Here is a 19,285-nt window from a genome sequence, read left to right as displayed (position 1 = left end):
CATTCTCTCATAAAGGACATTTATATAGGCACATGTATGGGATGCATATATGTAATACAACACCAACTGGCCTTTTCCTGCACAAAAACTGGAAAAAAAATTACATTTATTGCATCCTGATACATCAAATAGCACAGCATGAAGACGCAGGTCTGTGTAGACTGGAAAGTCAGCCAATCTGCTCTCTACAGCAGCTGTGGGCAGGGCTTTCCCACTCTCCTAGTCAAGCTGTTTTTGAAACTCAGAGCACTCCAGCAGAGGATATCAAGGAGTGTCGAGCAAGATGAGGATCTCCCTTTTTCTGTTGGTAAGCATAACATTTTCAGTTATCTTCAGTATTGATAAGGGATTTTCTTATAAATTCTTATTGTTATTCTTTTTCTTATTCTTATTTTTTAACCCAAAAAAGATAATTGTATTCACCACTGAAGACAAACATAAATTTCAATGTTTGATAATTTTTCTGCAATGTTTGTTTGTTTTATATCTAATGATATTTTCAGGTTACGTTAACCTGCATAAGGAATTTAGCTTCTGTTAATGTATAATTTCAGATCCGTTCACAACAGCAGGTAGATAGATGAGCAACGCAAGCAGAACTTGTTCTATGCAGTTGTTACAGCTTGTGGACTATGAACTTTAACACAATGTATTAGGTGAATAAGCCTTTAGGTGCTCAGGTGCTCTAGGTGTTTGAATTTACTTTGCAGTATATTTAGTTTCTGTTGTGGGAAAGACAATCAATCAGGAAGTTATTTGCTCACACACCTATATGCTCACTCCCGGGTTGTTTCATCATAATATATGTACTAGCTTACAGACCTTCTCCTATTATTGTCTGAAGCTCATTTACTTATTCACTATTTTATTTAGTAGCTAATAACATAATATATGTCCTGTCATCTGCACTTGATAAACTAAATGCTATAAAACTGCATGTTTGTGAGATGATTGCTATTCTTCATTCGGAAAGAAAATCCAGAAAATATTGATATATATGGCTTCAACAAATTTTGGATACTTTGTTAGAATGGTTTTCCGTGTTTTGTATTTGAGGGAGCCAAATCTTTTAAAATAAAGCACAATGTTTCATACTGTAGCAAAGGTTTAAGCACACTCTTCACATATTCATTTTATATGAAACTTACAGAAGCACTTTAAGCTTTAAGATGAATGTGGATAAAAGTATATATAAATAAAAACTATGCACAAAACCTAAATATAGAGTCCTAATCAAAAGTTTAAGACCACTTGCAACAACAAAAAATTGCATGGCTGGATCTTAACAAGGTTCCAAGCAGAGCTTCAACATGCAACAAGAAGAAATGGGAGTGTTTTTTTAATAAATTGCATACTCAAAAAAATGTTTTGTCTCACTCCCATTTCTTCTTCTGGCATGTTGAAGCTCTGCTTGGAACCTTGTTAAGATCCAACCAGGCAACATATGATTTTTTTGCCATTTTTCAAGTGCTCTTAAACTTTTGATTATATATCAATAGATAGATAGATAGATAGATAGATAGATAGATAGATACAGATATATATAGATATAGATATATATAAGTAGAACCTCATTTAAAAAGGCTTTGGTCAAGGTAGTATGCGGTGACCCTAGAGCTCCCCTCTTGCCAGCTCCACCCAACAGTTCCTGTCATCTCTCAGTAAAATACTGTGTATTGTGCCATTATCTGTAGCAGAGCTGTTGGGGATTTATACACTTTCGGGGCTCATGGTTGTGTGCTAGGGTGGGCAACGTGTGCAACTATCACAGTTACACAATAACCTGAACAAGATGAAGACCAGAGGTTGGTGCACCTTACTAGTAATCTGCAAGTTGTTGGTTTGAGTCCCTTTTCAGATGCTGCCATATATGAGACATCTGTTTTTGTATGTGATCCCTGGTGAAAATAAGCATCATGAACAACCTAAACTAAACTAATAACGAAAAATGTCATTTGTTCCAAGCCATATGGTGAGGCTGTGTAATAGTTTCTACAGGCTGCAATAACCAAGGTCACGTTTATTCTCTATAAAAGTAATGTCAGTATTCATTTGTAGATATGTTAAACACATTAGAGCAACCAACAAAGACACAAAACACAAAAATCACTACCCCTATATTCACTCCTCTTCTGTAGGACTAGCTAGATGCCAAAGTACCACAAACACAACTTCTGTACATCTGCAGTTGTTCCGGTGTTGTGGCAAACAAAAAAAAGCACCAGTCCACTTTTAACCCATAAATTTGGTACACGTCATCTCTTTTTATGCAACATCCTCTAGTGATTAATGCATGAACGGGACTGCCACTCACGTGTTTTTGTTTAGGGTCAAATCGGTTTGATGTTTTAAGGGTCACAGAGACAAAATAATAACCCACCCAAATGCGTTAAAGCTGTTTTGAAAATGTAAGGAGTAGAAAGTAGGGCTGAGCGATATATCGAGTTTTTTAAAAATATCGATATATTTTTATACGAGATATAAGAGGTGACAATATTGTTTATATCGATATAGTCTATCTTACATTATAATTATACTTGTGGAGCGGCAAGTTTGCCTCTCTTTTATTATCGTTAAATGTCACCGTTATTATTGGCCGGCCCGGAAACAGCGTGGGTGTCCAAATTCAGAGGCTGCTTCCACCTGAGGACCCGGCGGTTTCGCGGTCTAAAGAAAGCAGGGTAGTACGTCACGAGATCCCTGGGTGGAGTGAAACTCTGCTGTCTGCTCCTTGCTGTCTAAAATATAACCGGGCGCTGGCGTAAACTCTCGACCGTCTCACACTTCTGTTTAATCAGTTTTCTGTTTGACGTTTATTCAGCCATGTGAAAACCCCGGAGGAACCCTCCCGAGGGATTAATAAAGTTAAAATTTAATTTAATCTAATCTAATAACTTTAATCTCAGCCAAACCGATTTACTCACGAACAAATAAAACACTGAAAAAGCCGAACAATAACATTTTTAATTTATCAAAATGACTTATATATCATGTTTAACCCGAGTAGTGAAAGACCGCGGGGGTTTGAAAACGATGTGTCGATTGGCTCAGATATTTGACGTTTACACAGCTACATTCTCACCTGAAAATATGTTAAAAGTTGTTTTGCGACCCAGAAAGAGAAATAAGAGTAATATTAAAACTAAGTAGCTGCCGCCATTGTTGGAAACTGGAATTGGCTGGGCCGCGCTATGAATTCTGCGATATGGTTTTTCAATTTTGTTGTCCGGGTGGAAAATCGGGAGAAATTCGGGAGAATGGTGGCTCCGGGAGATTTTAGGGAGGGGCACTGAAATTTGGGATTCTCCTGGAAAAATCGGGAGGGTTGGCATGTATGGTTGTGGCAACATCACTAACCTTGTCAAACACCTCAGAGTAAATCATATCACAGAATATGACGAGCTTATGTTGAGACGAACTGTAGAGGAGGACAAGGACAGGTGCTGCTAGGGCGAGACAGACGTCTCTCACAGAGTCCTTTAGTGCTGCAGGCAGGCAAGGTGTTCAAATAGCGCACAACTTCAGTTTTTTTATTTCTATATGATGAACTCTGCATTATTAAGTGATAAGAACAAGTAATCTGATGTCCTGTAATCATTATGACGCTATAATTTGAGATACAATAAATAAAATAAGTTTTTGTACAGAGTATCGGTATCGGATCAGTATCGTCGATACCACGCTGAATATTACTTGGTATCAGATCGGAAAGAAAATCAGTGGTATCGCACATCACTACCACAGGGGCTGCACGGCCTAAAATCTTTTCATTTTCTCAAAAGTTGACAGCGCGCTTTATGTATGAAATCTGGTTGTGCTTACTGACCGCGAACCGATTTTATGTGATACACGGCGCTCAGCAATCTGTCAAAAAATGTTTTGGTACGACTTTGGTAAGCTACAGAGCTGCACTGCTTGATGGATTGTCGGAGCATTACGGCTACCGAGGAGCCTCGCGGAGTGATATGTACTCTGCTTCAACGTAATATTACCGTATTGTGTGTGTATAAGGACCATAAATGGCACCTGTTAAGAGACATGGTTACTAAGCGGATTTCAAACTCAAGGCTCACGCAGCAGAACTTGGGAATAGAGCAGCTGTGAAATCTGTCTTTGTTATTATGCGCAGCGTCTTTTAGTTTACATTTTGACTGCACAATTGTGAGCTCTTTGTTATGCAGAAAAACAACATTGTTTTCTTTTATTTATGGAGCATCATTATTTAATAAATGCTCATAATTTATTTTTGATTAATTTTTTCATGTACATCTGCGCTGTATGTTAATAAAAGTGCCTGTGTGACATCTGGGACACAGCTTTGACTAAGAACTCTCTGTTTGTTTTTACTTTATGGCTTTAAAAAAAATATCGAGATATATATCTTATATCGCCATCCAGCTAAAAAATATAGAGATATGAATTTTGGGTCATATCGCCCAGCCCTAGTAGAAAGTATAGACACTTGTTTAAAAAGTGTGCGGCAAAAGTAAAAAGTAGTCAGAAAAAAACTACTCAAGTAAAGTACAGATACCTGTATTTGTACTTCGTTACTTCCCACCTCTGGCGATATTTATTTTGTGTGTGAAGATCTCCGCATGTCCCGACATAGGACCATAGGTTCTCCTTATCATTAACCTGTTTTGACCAGTCTTAACTTTAGGATTAAAACTGTTAACATTAAGCACTGGGACTGCTGTTTGTGCTAGTCCTTTCACCCTCAAGTTAATGGTTTATTTACTATTTTAGCTGTCTATATGTGCCCTTAACAGTAACTTAGCGATGGCTTTTGAGCAGAGGAAGTCTGTAAAGGCAGGGGGAGAGAGAGCAAGAAAGAAGAGATGAGGTTTCATTCCAGGTCACTTATGGCCCGCAGTTACACAATGTTCACCTGAAAATCATCAGTTCACTGTAATTATACTTCATGAATCATGTTAGAATTGCGGGAGTTAATTAAATAATTATCACTACGCGCACATTACTGTTAATTTGTATGACTCAGCAGGCTGTCATGAAAAATCAACATCTTATTATTCACTGACAAATTCATCATGAGTTCCTTCTCCAATACTTGTACACAAATGATTCTGTTTTTCTTATGAACATGCAGATTAATTTTAACTAGAAACTGACTTCCCCATATGTGTGAAGGGACTCCTGTGTATATTTGTTTTGTGATAGAAGGGAGACCTGATAGTTTCTGTCCCAGTGCACACTGAAGTTTGCTACAGCAACTGAATCTCACAGCAATATTTTCCTGTTGCATGTAGGTTGCTGCAGCAGCCGTGGCAGATTGTTATGGTAGCAAGTACAGCAGCCCTTCCAAAAAGGTAAACATTATTTTTACTTTATCTGTTTGTTAAGGCTATTTTTGTAAAATAACTTTCTGTAGAAAATAAAGCTGTTGTAAAGTTTGGTCCATATTTTGGCCTTATCAGGATCTCCTGGTGCGTTCCAAAAGAAGATGGGTCTTATCTACAATTGAATTAGAAGAAGAAAAGGACGCACGGTACCCCATAGAGATTTCACAGGTAAGGAAATTATATAAAATAAATTACTGATACTAATAAATGATATGACAGGTCACTATGGACAAATCTAATATTCAAAAACTAACATCCTTATTGTATCTTGACTAGATGTATAATGACAAGATTCAGGGGAAAGCCTTTAGGTTCCTTGTAAGTGGTGAAGGTGTGCCGGACGTGTTTACCATCAATGAAAGCACCGGAGCCGTCTATGCACATAAAAAAGTGGACAGGGAGGAAAAGCCCCTTTATCATGTGAGCTAATACTGGAATATAAATTCATCTGATAATAAACACAACTGATATTGATGCTTTTAACGGATTCAAAATGTTTTATTTGAGTATTTTTTATCCACAGATTAACTTTGATGTCTTGGACAGAAATACAGGTGAAAAACTAGACCGCGAACTAGCATTTGATGTTGAAATACAAGACATAAATGATAATCCACCCAGGTTCTCTCTTCCTGAAGTAACAGTTGATGTAAAGGAAAATATACAAGCAGGTGAGTATGCTGTTTTGCAAATAACTCTGTCTACAGTGACAGGGTCTTAAACAATAAAATAAATGTGTAAAAAAATAAATAATCATACTACATACATCAATAGTTAACTTTTCCTGACTGAAAACATTTTCTTTATCCCACATTTACTCTCCAACTCTCCTTGTTTGTCTTTACCCAACTTTTTAAAGGGTTTTTGCCAGTTACCCTGGTGGTCACAGACATAGATAAGGAAAACACACCCAACTCTTTATTCAGCATCACGATGGTTTCACAGTATCCAAAAGAGCCCCAAATTGCTGTGCAGCAAGATGAAGGAGGACTGGCCCGACTCATCTTGAAAGGATGTTTTAACTACGATGTGAGATTCATTGAGATATTCTCACTAAGAAAATTAAATGTACATGCAAATGCACACATGGTGACTTTGCAAATATGACAAATATTTATTATATGTTTCAGAAAGTAAATCATTATAAAATCATCTTACAAGCAAAAGATCATGGAACGAAGCCAAGCGCTCTGTCCTCTACTGCTGTTGTTAACCTGAACATTATTGATGCAAACACTCACCAACCAACATTCAAGAAGAAACAGGTAAGGCTTATTTTATCTACTAAAGGCGCTAGTCAAGGGTAAGACATGTTAAACTTAAATTTTTTTTCTCCCTTTTAGTACTACGGTGAAGCAGAAGAAATGGGCATCATTGATAACTTTTTGAGAGTTGCTGTGGACGATAAAGATACTCCTAACACTGATGCATGGCGTGCCAAGTACTCCATAATTGCAGGGAATGAAGAAGGAACCTACAAAATTGAAACTGATCCAGAAACAAATGAGGGTGTCCTGAGTATTGTCAAGGTAATTCTGCTTTTCTTACTCAGATAAAGTCCAATAATCTTTTATTATAAAAAATAATAAAAACTGCATTTTTTTGTGTGTGTCTGTGTGTTTTTCAGAAAAAAAATTATGAACGGACAACTTCAATAAACCTGCAGATTGAAGTAAAGAACATTGAAGACATATTTGTTTGTGCTGGCACAAATCCACCTACAGATAGAGCAAATATCACTCTAAAAAAGATTGATACCAATGATCCACCAGAGTTTGAAAAAGCTATAGACGACACATACTTGAAGGAGGAAGCGGAGCCAGGAATGGTGCTGTTCAAGCCAAAGGTTCAGGACGTTGACTCTAATGTTACCAGGTAGGGTGTCTACAAGCTTCTTCTTAGAACAACTCAATGATAAAAAAAAATCCATGACACAAATATTTTTAGAATAGAATAGAATAGCTTTTTATTTTGCTTCGATGCTGTGTTAAACAAGTTTCTACATTTCTAAGTGTGATGACCTCAAATTAGATAAAAGTGTAGATAATGACTTTAAAAACCACTGACCAAGAACAGTCTCTAATCTGGTTTCTTTGACGTTTTCTTTGGTGTTTGGGAAGATGTTGACATGCAGAGTTTAAAACATTCCCTAATTTTACAGTGGATTACTCTTCAGCTGGTGGAATAAATTCATGGTACTGCTACCTTTTACAGCAATAGTTTTACAAATGTACTGCATTTTGTTCGACATCCTCCTTGTGAAATCCAAACGACAGCCAGTCTCATTCCCTCAGTCATCTGAAACTCCAAATGTCGCTATATTTTTCCATATCTGGTAGTATATAAACATGCATGCTCACTGCAGTGTGCCAGGTAGGAGATTTTCCAGTTGGGAGAGGGGGATTAATAATGCATTCGCAGCATGTGGGAGAAAAAAAACTCACAGTAAATTACATGCAGACAGCTTATTATTGCCATGGCAATTTATACTCCATAGTTACGGTGGTGTTCAGTTTTTTCCGAAGGAAGTACAGGAGAAATATCTGTTGTTTAAAAATATTTAATTTCCTTCAGCAGTTGAAATTACAAGTTACAGCGCTGGACCTCTTTGTGAAATCAACCATCTGTCTTCACACAGAAGATGACCCTGGATCGGGTCATACAGTTAAATACCCCAGCAATAGCACATTTTATTATGACTATCTTCTTCCGGAAGCAACCTGGCAGTCCTGCTGTCTCCCTTCGAGTCTTCGCTCCGTTTACGTCCTACTCCTCTTCCTGTAATAAGAGAGACAGAATAGAGAATACACCTCCCTGCCTATTGTTGATTTTTAATATTATCCTACCGATTCTATTTATTATCTCCGTGTGGGACATTCTGTTTGGATTCCCTTGGCCCAAAAAAATACCCTGCTGATTGATAACTGGAGTGATGTGTTAGCATGCTGCAAAAGACCCCTCTGCACTGTACGTCAATGCCAATATTTCAATTCAGTCATAATGCTGAACAGAGGTGGAGGCAGACATTTGATTCACCCGGGACTTAGCCCTAAAGGGTAGTATGCATGTGTGATTGGGTGGGGGGGGGGGTATATATCACAAATGCAGGACACCTTAAACTAGTTTTTTCATTAAGGAGCAAGGCAGAACAAAATCAGGGCTGTATCAAGACACGGGGACTAAAACCCAATTCAACCAGACCCAGAACTAAAACAGGACTACAACAGTTCAAAATCAGGACAACTTAGGATTTAACCAAGACAGAACCAGAATCAGAACTAGATGATAGTAGCACTAAAAATCATCATAGACATGCACTACACTTATTTTTTAATTCTACCAAAGTACACTATTTAGATTGAGAAAAGTTTATATAATTATTTAGCCTTGTTGTGCAAACAAGCCTGCATAACTTAATAAATACAGAATTTGAAAAAAAAACAAACTTAAAAAGAAACACTAGGTACGAGATACATGAGTACCTATGATACGGTGATACTTTTGGTAAACAACCATTTGACTAACATGTGTGTCTCACCTGGCTCTTGTTCCATCTCTGCTCTGTCCTCATTCTCCATCTCCCTCTCTGTTCCTCTCTCTCCCTCTCTGTTCCTCTCTCTCCCTCTTTGTGCTGACAATCAAATCAAACACCAACATCATCAAATATACAGTGGAAACCAGATATTTACATACTCTTCAGATAAAAACACAAACACTTCTTTAATTGTATCATCAAATCAGACCAAATGTTTATTTTTTTTTAGATTGATAAATATAAAAAACATATTTGTTAACTTTAAGAGTAAAGAGAGAAACTATCTGTATTTCTTAATTGTAAATGGCACCAAATTGTATTCAAAATTGAGCCACACTTATGGAGCTCCACAGTTCTTTTCCTGGTGTTTTGGTTGACATCTCTTGATTTTCCCACTTCAAAGAAACAGGCTCTGTGTTTTGCCTTATATGCATCCACAGGTGTGCCACCAATTTACTCACATGGACTCTAATAACCTATCAGAAGCTTCTTAGGCTCAGAATGGAATCGTCTGGAGTTTTCTTATTAATTAACAATAAACTTAGTGTATATGTACTCCTAAATTTGATGAAAGTGATAAAAATTAGACAGCTCTGTCTCTCTTTATTCTGACATTTAACTAATTCAAAAGATATTTCAATATTTATTTAACCAAAACAAAACAAGTTTACTCTAAATTGATGTTGTACAGTAAAAAAATGTGGAGGGAAACAACTGAAAATATGAAATAAACATACATGTAAGCTAAGACTCTCTAAAGAAACAGCATTGTTGTTCGGCTTATCATTTTGCCATTTGTTGATTCACTTGAAGAGCAAGTAACGTGATATGGGTCAAGTGATCAGTTTGATATCAATCTTTCGTGATACACCGTCATATTTACATTATTTGTACAGTACGAATGATTTGCTTTGGTACCTGGTCGAACTTCAGTTCTCCTCTGTCTGCCTGGCTGCGCTTCTCCAGCAGCGCACTCGCAGGCAGCAGCTCCCCCCGCCCCCTCGCTCAGTCGCTTAGTGTGTGAGCTCGGATCATACCAATATTAGGGGGCATTTACGCACAGTCGTAAATTCCCACAGTGTGCACTATGTGCTTCGAATATTGTGTGTAGTTTTTGTTTTATACAGTTGTCAGCCAGGCATCTAACTATGAAAAAATTACACTCCAAAAGACCCCGGGCTTCTGAAAAACAACCCGGGCTTAAGCCCAGTAAGCCCCCCCCCCGCTCCGCCACTGACGCTGAATGAAGTTTCCGACCCTCAAAAAGACGGAGCGGCAACACTTTAATGAGCACATGCAACGTGTATATAAAAATCATTCAAAAAAAAACTGTTTCATTTAATCATTTCAATCCTAATGCTATGATAAAGCCATTTTAACTATTGTATGTAAAAAAAAAAATTCATGATACCTTTTATATTCGATTGATCACCGTCCCCTAACCCCAAGTGGACCGATTCTCTTCAGCAATGACGTTTCTTGACATAGTGGGTTGGGTCAGTTGACTGAATTTGATTTTCACAGCTACATAATTATGTGCCAGTTGTTGCCACTCTTTATCACACTGATAAACAAAAGAACACAATTTCTTCACAGCATAAGTATTATTATATATAACACAAACATTTATTTGTTACATTCTTTGCCTCAAATGTACCAACACCCTTTGCATTTCTTTACATAAACAAGCCCCTACTTTAGTTTCCACAAGCTATAATTTTGCATTTTCACCTAATATGTTCAGGTCCATTCTCTGATTTCTCTTTAGGTATGTGCTCCTAGATGATCCAGCTGACTGGGTGGCGATTGATAGTAAAACAGGAGTAATCAAATCAACTAAGAGGATGGACAGAGAGTCACGATTTGTTGATAAGAACATTTACAGAGTTGTCATAGCTGCCATAGATGACGGTACGCAGAAGCTCTATTAAAGTTAAAATAACCTGCATAGTTTCCTAAAGAAATGCTTGAAATAATTAATCAAAGTTTTTCTGTTTTGCTGTGTTGCAGGTAAACCTCCAGCCACGAGCACATGCACTGTCAATATCCACCTGGCGGACATCAATGACAATACTCCTAAGCTGGTCAACAACAGCGCTGTCATGTGTGGAAACAAGGTTAACAAGGTCAAGGTGCGTGCAAAGGACCTAGATGCCGATCCTTACAGTGGACCCTTCCACTTTTCTCTGGGGGATGAAACACTAAAGCAACAGTGGAAAATAGAACCTGACTATGGTTGGTACATTTACATAGATGTTAACACTCATTTCTATATTAAACAAACATTTCTGGGAAAAAGCCACAAACCCTGACTCTGTTTTCTCATGCCACACAGGTGAGGAAGTATCTCTTGTTAGCCAGAAGACACTTCCTTATCTTAACTATTCCATTCCCCTGGTGATTATGGACCAGCAGGGCATAGCTGGACATGACACTCTGCAATTGACTGTGTGTCAATGTGACGAAAATGATGTTTGTCGCGGTAGAGAGCCGCTTTCAACCCGACTTGGACCAGCTGGCATTGGGTTGCTTATAGCAGGATTGCTTGCATTTTTATGTGAGTATTAAAATCAGTGAGAAGATAAAGCTGAACTATTATAAATTCTAATAAGATAATAGTCTCCTGTGTTTTTGAAGGTAAAAAAAATTCTGTATTAGCATTAATACACAGGTGTTGATCGCAAAACATTTTTGTTTTCAATTTCAGTTTCACTGTAAGAAATGCTTTAATTTTTAGGAATACCCCAATCAGACAGTTACACTTTTAGAAGCTCCTTAGTAGAACCACAGTCACATCTGTTGTTCATAAGGAAGAAGAGTCTCTTTTGCTTTCCCAACCAACTTTAATGTCCTACTTAGGAGACCTTCTGGTACCCATGGCAATGACAGTTCAATAAACAAAAAGACAAGCTGCACACTGTGTTCTTAGCATTTGTTTCTTGTGTGTCTGCAGTGCTTTTAATTGCAATATTCTGCAAGTTTGCACCAGATAAGATTGAGTTTTTGCCAAAAGATGAGGGCAATCAGACTCTAATCCAGTACAATCAAGAAGGAGGGAGCTCTCCATGCACGGTGGGTTTGTCATGTTCTGTGTGTGTAAATTCAAGACAATGATGTGCTATATTTCTCCACCAAGCAAAACATGTTTTTTAATACTCTCTCTTTCCTTCAGACCGAGCCCAATTTCTTCCAGTCACAAGTAGATAATATGGCAGCGACAGATGGCCAGATGGATAATATGCAGGTGATCATCCTCACAACTCTGGCACTTTTTTTCTTTTTTGGTGTTTTTTTTTCCAAAAGAGACATCAGTTGTGCCATTTTGGAAACATTCATGGTGTAGTTAAAGCCGTCAGGAGAGAAGCCAAAATGTGTCAGTTAATCCTGCTTAAAATGAAAGGCAGCTATAATCCAGTTGTTATCGTATTTTTCTTTGATGACAGACAGGTACGTAAGGCAGTGGTTATGATGTATGCTGTGTATACAGCTATAGGAAAAGGTTTGCATACAGTCCGCAAGGTAAACGTTTAGAAAGTGTGAGCACATTATAAAGTCGACAAGTTGGAACAGCTTCTTCATTTTTAGATGAACTGATCATATTTGCTGCATTAAGTTGTGAAGCTCTATGGTGGTCTTTAAGTGTAAGCTACAAGTAGGAACTGATTTCTGTACCAATGAATGTACAGTTTTGGGAAGTTTGTGAGCATTTAAGAAAGCATTAAGTTTTATTATTCGGAAATACATTTTCATTTTCAAATCTGTTGAAATGTTTTTAATTGAAAAGTAATTCAAATTAAAAAAAAATTTATAAAACTTGAAAATTTTCTGAATTCAATGATTAATTAACCTCTTCTGCTCAATTATCTATCCCAGATTGATACAGGACCATATGACATAAATAGGTACAACAGCTCAGTGTCTACCATGGTGAGTAAAGCTTTTTAAAATATTTTCTTTTGTTTATTTTAAGTGTACATGATAATTAAGCTTTGGGATGGGTACTGAGGACCATTATTAAACAGATTCTTGTGTCAGACTGCTTGGTCCTACAGTATAGCATCAATTACAAGTCCCTTGACAAAATTACTTATTGCTCCCTGATGATAAAGCTTTTGAATTTCTGCTATTGCCCAAAAAGGTCCAAAAAGGTTGAGCAATTATGGTAAAATGCACATGGTAAAATCTAGTATGCAGAGCTCACTTTTCTGTTTGTCTCCAGACAGCAGTGCTTTGTAATTGTTTTATTCTACCGTGATACACCAAAAATAAAGCTCATCTTCTCTTCTTTCCAAAAGCATTCAAATTTTTTCTCTAGCACAAAATATCTCATAAACTCAGAACAAGCATCAATTCTAAACACTTCTTTAAATGGTTAGAAGTAGGAGTTGAAATGAGTTGTACAATGGGTGGGAAGAGTCATGTATGTATGAAAAAAGTGAAGTTAAAAGTAGAGGATGTTTGACTATACTCTGCCAATATTTTATTATATTTTTTAAATTATATAATATATGCACTTTATCATATGTTCAGTATACAATTGCTTATTTACTTGAAGTGAGTGGAATGTTGAATAAGAATTGAAACAATAATCTTGAAGTGAACAGTGTATTTTTTATTTTTTGTTTTTTTTAGTTCTCTAAATAGAAAACAAACACCCAGCAGCTAAGCAGTACTCTTCAGTGGCTTTAATAAACAGGGACATTTTAATAGTTATAAGTAGTTTTTTTTCACTGGATCAGAATTATATCAGAAAAAAACGTGTCTACTGTAGTCTCTTGTCTTAAACGTGGCTCTCACTGGAGATCTGACAGACAAATCAAACTCAGTCTTGAATGCAAGTTAAGGCAATGAAAACCATTTCATTCGTATAATAAAACAGATGTGAGTGACTAGCATATGTTTGAATTAGACAGCCTGGAACCTGCCGAGTGAAGAACATCATGTGAGAATAGAACACATGATATATCTATATCATATATATATATGTCTATATCATATAGAAAGAATAGAGTGTCTTCTCCAGTGATGGGAATAACGGCGTTACAAGTAACGGCGTTACTAACGGTGTTACTTTTTTTCAGTAACAAGTAATCTAACTAATTACTATTCCTATTGTTACAACGCCGTTACAGTTACTAACAAGAAAATGCGGTCTGTTACTATTTTTCAACAAACAGACGGTTGAAGTTGTGTTCATCTTACCTCATCTTATATCAGTTGCACGGAAGTAGCTGACTACGTAAGTAATCTGGACGCTACAGCTTTAAGCAGCTGCGCGCGCTCCCGCGGATGGTAATCACAATCACTGTCTAGCACAACACCTGGAGCTAAGGGGGCAAAACAATCACATGGGTGCCGCTGTTTGACTGAGGAAGAATAAAGTAGTCGTGGTAAGCCAATCACATGACCACTTAAAGACAAAGCAACAAGGTGATATATACCAGTTTTTAAATTGTGTTGATAGGCCACGTAAAACCAGAGTCATGATAAACAATATATACGCCATGTTTTTTCCTCAATAGTTTCGTCACGTTTACTGTCTAAGGACAGCGCTAGCAAGCACTCTCTGCTTATGACCAACCCCCCCCCAGGAAAAACAAAACAGGGGAAGTTTTAGGAGTGACAGAGAGAGAGAGAGAGAGAGAGAGAGCGAGTTTTGAGATGTGAGATTTGTGACGTTTAGCGTGTTTGGAGTGTGTAGTTAATGTGTTGTCTTGTGTAGTTAGTGTGTAGTGTTGGGGATAGTTTTGTGTTGTGTGTCAGAAAAATGAGGCGACTGCTGTCTCCAGGCAGAAACAGGAGTGATACACCTGCTGCTGTCAGACCTGCAGGTATCAGGCTGTGATGTTCTCCTTTATAGTGGACAGAAATTATTTTTTGGAGTGGCACAAATAATTTGTGTGGCATCTTATTGAATAAAGAACAGCTGATTGTTCTGTAAATAGTTTGAAATGGTTATTTAAAAAATCAAGGTAATATATACCATAACTTTGTTGTTTGCAAAACTTGTGCATAGGATTTTAAAATTGACGATTTATATTTGCATTTAAAGTTATGAAATATGATTCATTAAACATGTTTGTGGTTGTTACAGTAAAAAATATAACTTTTTCTGCTCTGATTTTATGTTTTGTGTGTGATTTTAGATCAATTGTGTTAATACAGTATGTCAAAATGAAAATATAACCGTAAATTCAGACACATGAGGTTGTGCTGAAAAGGATTATAGCAAACAAGGCAAAGTAAATAGTTTTTAAAGGTGAAATGTAGAGGAAACATCAAAAGTAGTTAAAAATGGCCAATTATACCCTGGACCCCAGAGGGTTAAACGTTTTTTTTAAAGTAACGCAATAGTTACTTTTCAGGTAATTAATTACTTTTAGAATATTCTAACTCAGTTACTAACTCAGTTACTTTTTTGAAGGAGTAACTAGTAACTATAATTAATTACTCTTTCAAAGTAACTTGCCCAACACTGGTCTTCTCTGACACTCACTGGCATGTAGCTGACAGACAAGAGGTGCCGCAATGAAGACAAACTGATGAACTGAAAGAGAACATTTTTAGGGAATTAACATTTACTCTTGTTACTGTGAGCACAATCAAACCTTTTACAAGTGAAAAAGGTGGTTCTGGATCACAGTATGTGTTCCACGACCATTAAGCAGCATGTAGAAAAGTATCTTTTTTAACCGCTTTCATCCACCCCTTATGTGTTTTACAAAAAAAGCTATCTATATGGAGACAGACTGCATTTGCTACATATCCTGAAATGTTGTAGACCCTTGTAAACTCATTTATAGAGGATAGCCAACTCCTCCCTAGTCTAGTCAAGAGTATGTACCACAAATTTGTTTGACATATCCTAAACTTCGTGTGAGCTGTCCTGCCAATCACAGGTAAACAACTTGGTATTACCCATGGTTATGTTGGGCCGAGCATAGCTCTCGAGTATGAAGACCAGCTGAACTTGTCAGTGTCTAAAAGCAGCTATTATCAATGTAATCTTTTAATTTTACAATAAAATGTTCATTGTACCATCAACAAAAGTGTAGATAAATAAAGGTAAACAATAAGCAGTGTCTGTATCATACGAATACAATCCTAACAATATATATCCCTAATTATGGGCATAAATATTTAACTTTAAGGCACAAATCTGACCAAAGGAGTAGGGCTTGTTGGGTTTTTTTATTTAGCTTTGTTGTGTCTCTCCTACAGTTCCAGTCGGTAGGCATGCATCAACAAGACACTTTCAGGAGCCATGGCATGAGAAGCATGGTAAGTAATAATGGCTGTAATAAAAACAACGTCTCCTTCTTAACCGTTTACCTTACCCTATTTATTTTCACGAAAATTTTTTTTAATATATAATATAATAATAATAATATCATATTGTAATAAAGGAATTGTACTAGGCACTGGTAAAATCTATGATGAATAGCCATGCTACCGCTTTAGATCCACAAGAGGGTGCTGGAACCCTTATGTTAAAAAAATACTGCCCTACCTTTTTTTGGATACAATATTTAACTCATGCTAGCTTGTTAGCTTTTACACATATACAAATACTACAAAAAGTACTTTAAAGAAAGTGAAACGTTAGTGAGGATGTTTGATTACAAGTATTATTATTCTATACTGCCAATATTAAATATAATATTAAAATACAACATTTATAAATATACTCACAGATTTACTCTTATGTTAACAAACACACATGATGGCAGCTTTGCTTCATTTTATTATATGTTCAGTATTTAATTACTCAATTACTAATGTGGGTAGATGCTGAAGCAGTTAAAAAGTAATTTTGTATGAAAAGATCTCTAAAATATTATGCTACAGTGTAGAATGCATTAAGAAAAAGATAGATATACACAGATTTTCAGAGTAAATTTAAGTCAGCAGTGAACAATGTGTTTTGTTTTTTTTAGAGGACGAACTCTACATGGAAATCAAACAGAACGAACACCTATCGGGTAAGGAGTACTCTTATGTGGCTTCATATTTTACAAAACATTGAAAATCAGTGATTATGTTAACAAAGCACTATGAAAATTATGCATTTGCATTATATGATGTAATAAAAGCTGACAACCCTGTTCTCTGTAAGCAGGCTGGCTCATCATTTTACCAACGTTCTTTAAGCCTTCGATCGGCTGACCGCATTGAAGACCATATCAACAGGGTAAGAGGTTTATTTCACACAAAGCATGCCTTGTATATGGCTTATAATGCACTTGATTTTATTGATGATCACATTCATTAAACTGCACTGACTGCACAGCAATAATGTGTGGAAGGGCTGCAGTCATGCTGTACCAAATGGAATTCAGCGCTATACTGAGTAATGTTTGTTTTTTGTTTGTTTTACAAATTAAGCCAAGCCATTTATTTTTGACTTCTAAATTCCACAGAGATGTAACGAGGTTGATGGAAATGTTGTTGACCACCCAGCATACCAACCCCGCAGCTATGCCTTTGAAGGAGAGGGCAGCATATGTCAGTCATTGGATAAACTGTCATTCCACGACATGGGAGAGGATTTTCAGTATCTGGATGATTTGGGGCCAAAGTTCAAGACCTTGGGACAGATGTATGATGAGGCAATTAAAAAAAAGAAAATACAGCTTTAAAAGGCACTGTTGAAATGTAAACTGTATTCCAAGTTTCGCTCCCTAAAATACAGACTGAGCAGAGATGATACACCACTACGTTTTAATATTTTTACTTAAAGATTATGGACTATAACATCTAATTCATCCTAAGCCAGGTATATTTTGTTGGCATTAAGATGGATTTAATGCACTGCACAGCTGGTGACGCACTAGTGGTTTGTGAAATGTAATAACTTGAAAGGGATTAGGTGTGTTTTCTTGTTTTTTTAGTTTGCTTTGTCAGGGCAGTATTATTGGGAAATTTAACAGAACTTCTTTTGTTGAAACTGAGATGACTCCTGTTAGTCATATTTTTCTAGAGTACTGTTTTGTAAAGGATTATTGATGACAACACAGGGCTCATCATAATGGGTTATTGTTCCTGCAAGCTGTAAATGTCCTTGGCCTATTGTTGATGATTGAATTACATACTGGTCTGGAATTAACACTGGATATCCTACAACATTAAAATGTTAATTCTCTGTTTAGTTTTCGTATTTGCATTTCATGATACAAAAATAACAAACTTTATTTCTGTAACACCTCTCTAAACCAGTCACAAAGTGCTTCAAATACTTTACAGAAATAACACATTTAAAAAATACATAATAAAATGAATGGCATTGAAAATAAAAAATGAAAATAAAAATGAAATAAAAAAACAATAAAAAAGCAAGATACATCATGAAATGTTATTTTTAGAAGAGCAAGTGTATACAGGTATATTTTTTGAGTTTACTGGATGGTTGGACTGATTGAGCTGATCTAACAGTAACAGACTTGTTCCAGGGGCTGTTCCACCATGTGGACGCTAAAACAATAAAAGCACTGAGTTAAAGTGATTTACAAGTAATATAGAAAAATCAGAAACTGTATAGAATTGAAAGCAAACGTGCATATTTGTAAAAAATATTTTCTTTGTTAGGAATTTAACTAAAGATTGTAGTTTTTGGGATGAAAAACTTCACCCTCTAGAAGTTTTTTTTTTACACTTTCTAATGACAGGAATTAATTATATTTATTCTGTTTATGATTGCACAATGCTCCTCTAACCCTACTATTTAAAGTGTGGCTTCAAAAATCACTGTATAGAAATATCACTGTAACACTGAGTTGGGTTGTCTGTACTTTTGTGCCAAGTTTTGAGCTTTGGTTGTAAAACTTTGTGACAGCTTTTTAACAGTGTGCCTTGTTGTGTTGTGCTGTGTAGCCATAGCTCTTTCAGCACAAGTGTCTCAACTTGTTTTTTTAATACTGACAAATGTCAGTAGGTAGTCAAGGTGAGCCACAGAGGATAATATGCAAAACAAATCTATGAACATGTTTGCGTCACATGCATAACTTAAAAACCTCTTCAGAACCTTTCTCTATTACAGGTGCAAATGAATTGAGAGAATTCATAAAAAGACAAAACATGGAATATAAATAATAAAACATAATATGAAACAAAAACAGGTGAAGGCATCAAATGAGGCGATAATGAGGGCATTAAAGACATGTAAAGAATCTTAAAGTTCACTTTCATTTTTCCCATTTCTTCTGGCTAGTGTAAGTGAGGTGTGGTAGATCATGGTTCAAAAGGAAACTAAAATTTGAACTTGTTGATGCATTTTTGCTGACTTTTATTATTCTAAACTTTTTTCTTAAAACTGTGGGGTGTGGAATATTTTTTTTTAGCTTCTACAGTAGGAAAGTTTGAGAATGACTGGATTAAAGTATGATTAAAGTAC

At 36.4% G+C, this 19,285-nt stretch overlaps 1 protein-coding gene across 2 annotated transcripts; it reads left to right on the top strand.

Annotated features, from left to right (window-relative positions):
• Nucleotides 1-213: 213 nt before the first annotated feature.
• cdh26.1 (cadherin 26, tandem duplicate 1) lies at nt 214-18,037 on the top strand. 2 transcript variants are annotated; one of them, XM_005448840.3, is made up of 19 exons: nt 214-307; nt 5,268-5,327; nt 5,436-5,528; nt 5,637-5,780; nt 5,884-6,031; nt 6,220-6,389; nt 6,491-6,625; nt 6,704-6,889; nt 6,988-7,235; nt 10,664-10,806; nt 10,906-11,130; nt 11,231-11,452; nt 11,849-11,967; nt 12,068-12,139; nt 12,769-12,822; nt 16,117-16,176; nt 16,833-16,877; nt 17,015-17,086; nt 17,316-18,037. In XM_005448840.3, exons 1-19 carry the CDS (start codon nt 284-286, stop codon nt 17,532-17,534), a joined length of 2,439 nt encoding a protein of 812 aa, XP_005448897.3. In that variant the 5' UTR covers nt 214-283; the 3' UTR covers nt 17,535-18,037. The 2 variants fall into 2 exon arrangements, with proteins under 2 accessions (XP_005448897.3, XP_019205010.1); XM_019349465.1 differs by having other exon boundaries at nt 17,012-17,086.
• Nucleotides 18,038-19,285: the final 1,248 nt, after the last annotated feature.

Source organism: Oreochromis niloticus, linkage group LG20, assembly GCF_001858045.2.
Source record: "Oreochromis niloticus isolate F11D_XX linkage group LG20, O_niloticus_UMD_NMBU, whole genome shotgun sequence".
Taxonomy (NCBI): domain Eukaryota; kingdom Metazoa; phylum Chordata; class Actinopteri; order Cichliformes; family Cichlidae; genus Oreochromis; species Oreochromis niloticus.
This window is presented reverse-complemented; position numbering and strand designations above follow the sequence as displayed.

Coding starts and splice junctions, on each gene's coding strand:
- cdh26.1 (XM_019349465.1), top strand. CDS start 284: ATGAGGATCTCCCTTTTTCTGTTG. Junction 5,781..5,883: donor AGGAAAAGCCCCTTTATCAT/GTGAGCTAATAC, acceptor TTTTATCCACAG/ATTAACTTTGATGTCTTGGA. Junction 16,878..17,011: donor ACAGAACGAACACCTATCGG/GTAAGGAGTACT, acceptor GTTCTCTGTAAG/CAGGCTGGCTCATCATTTTA.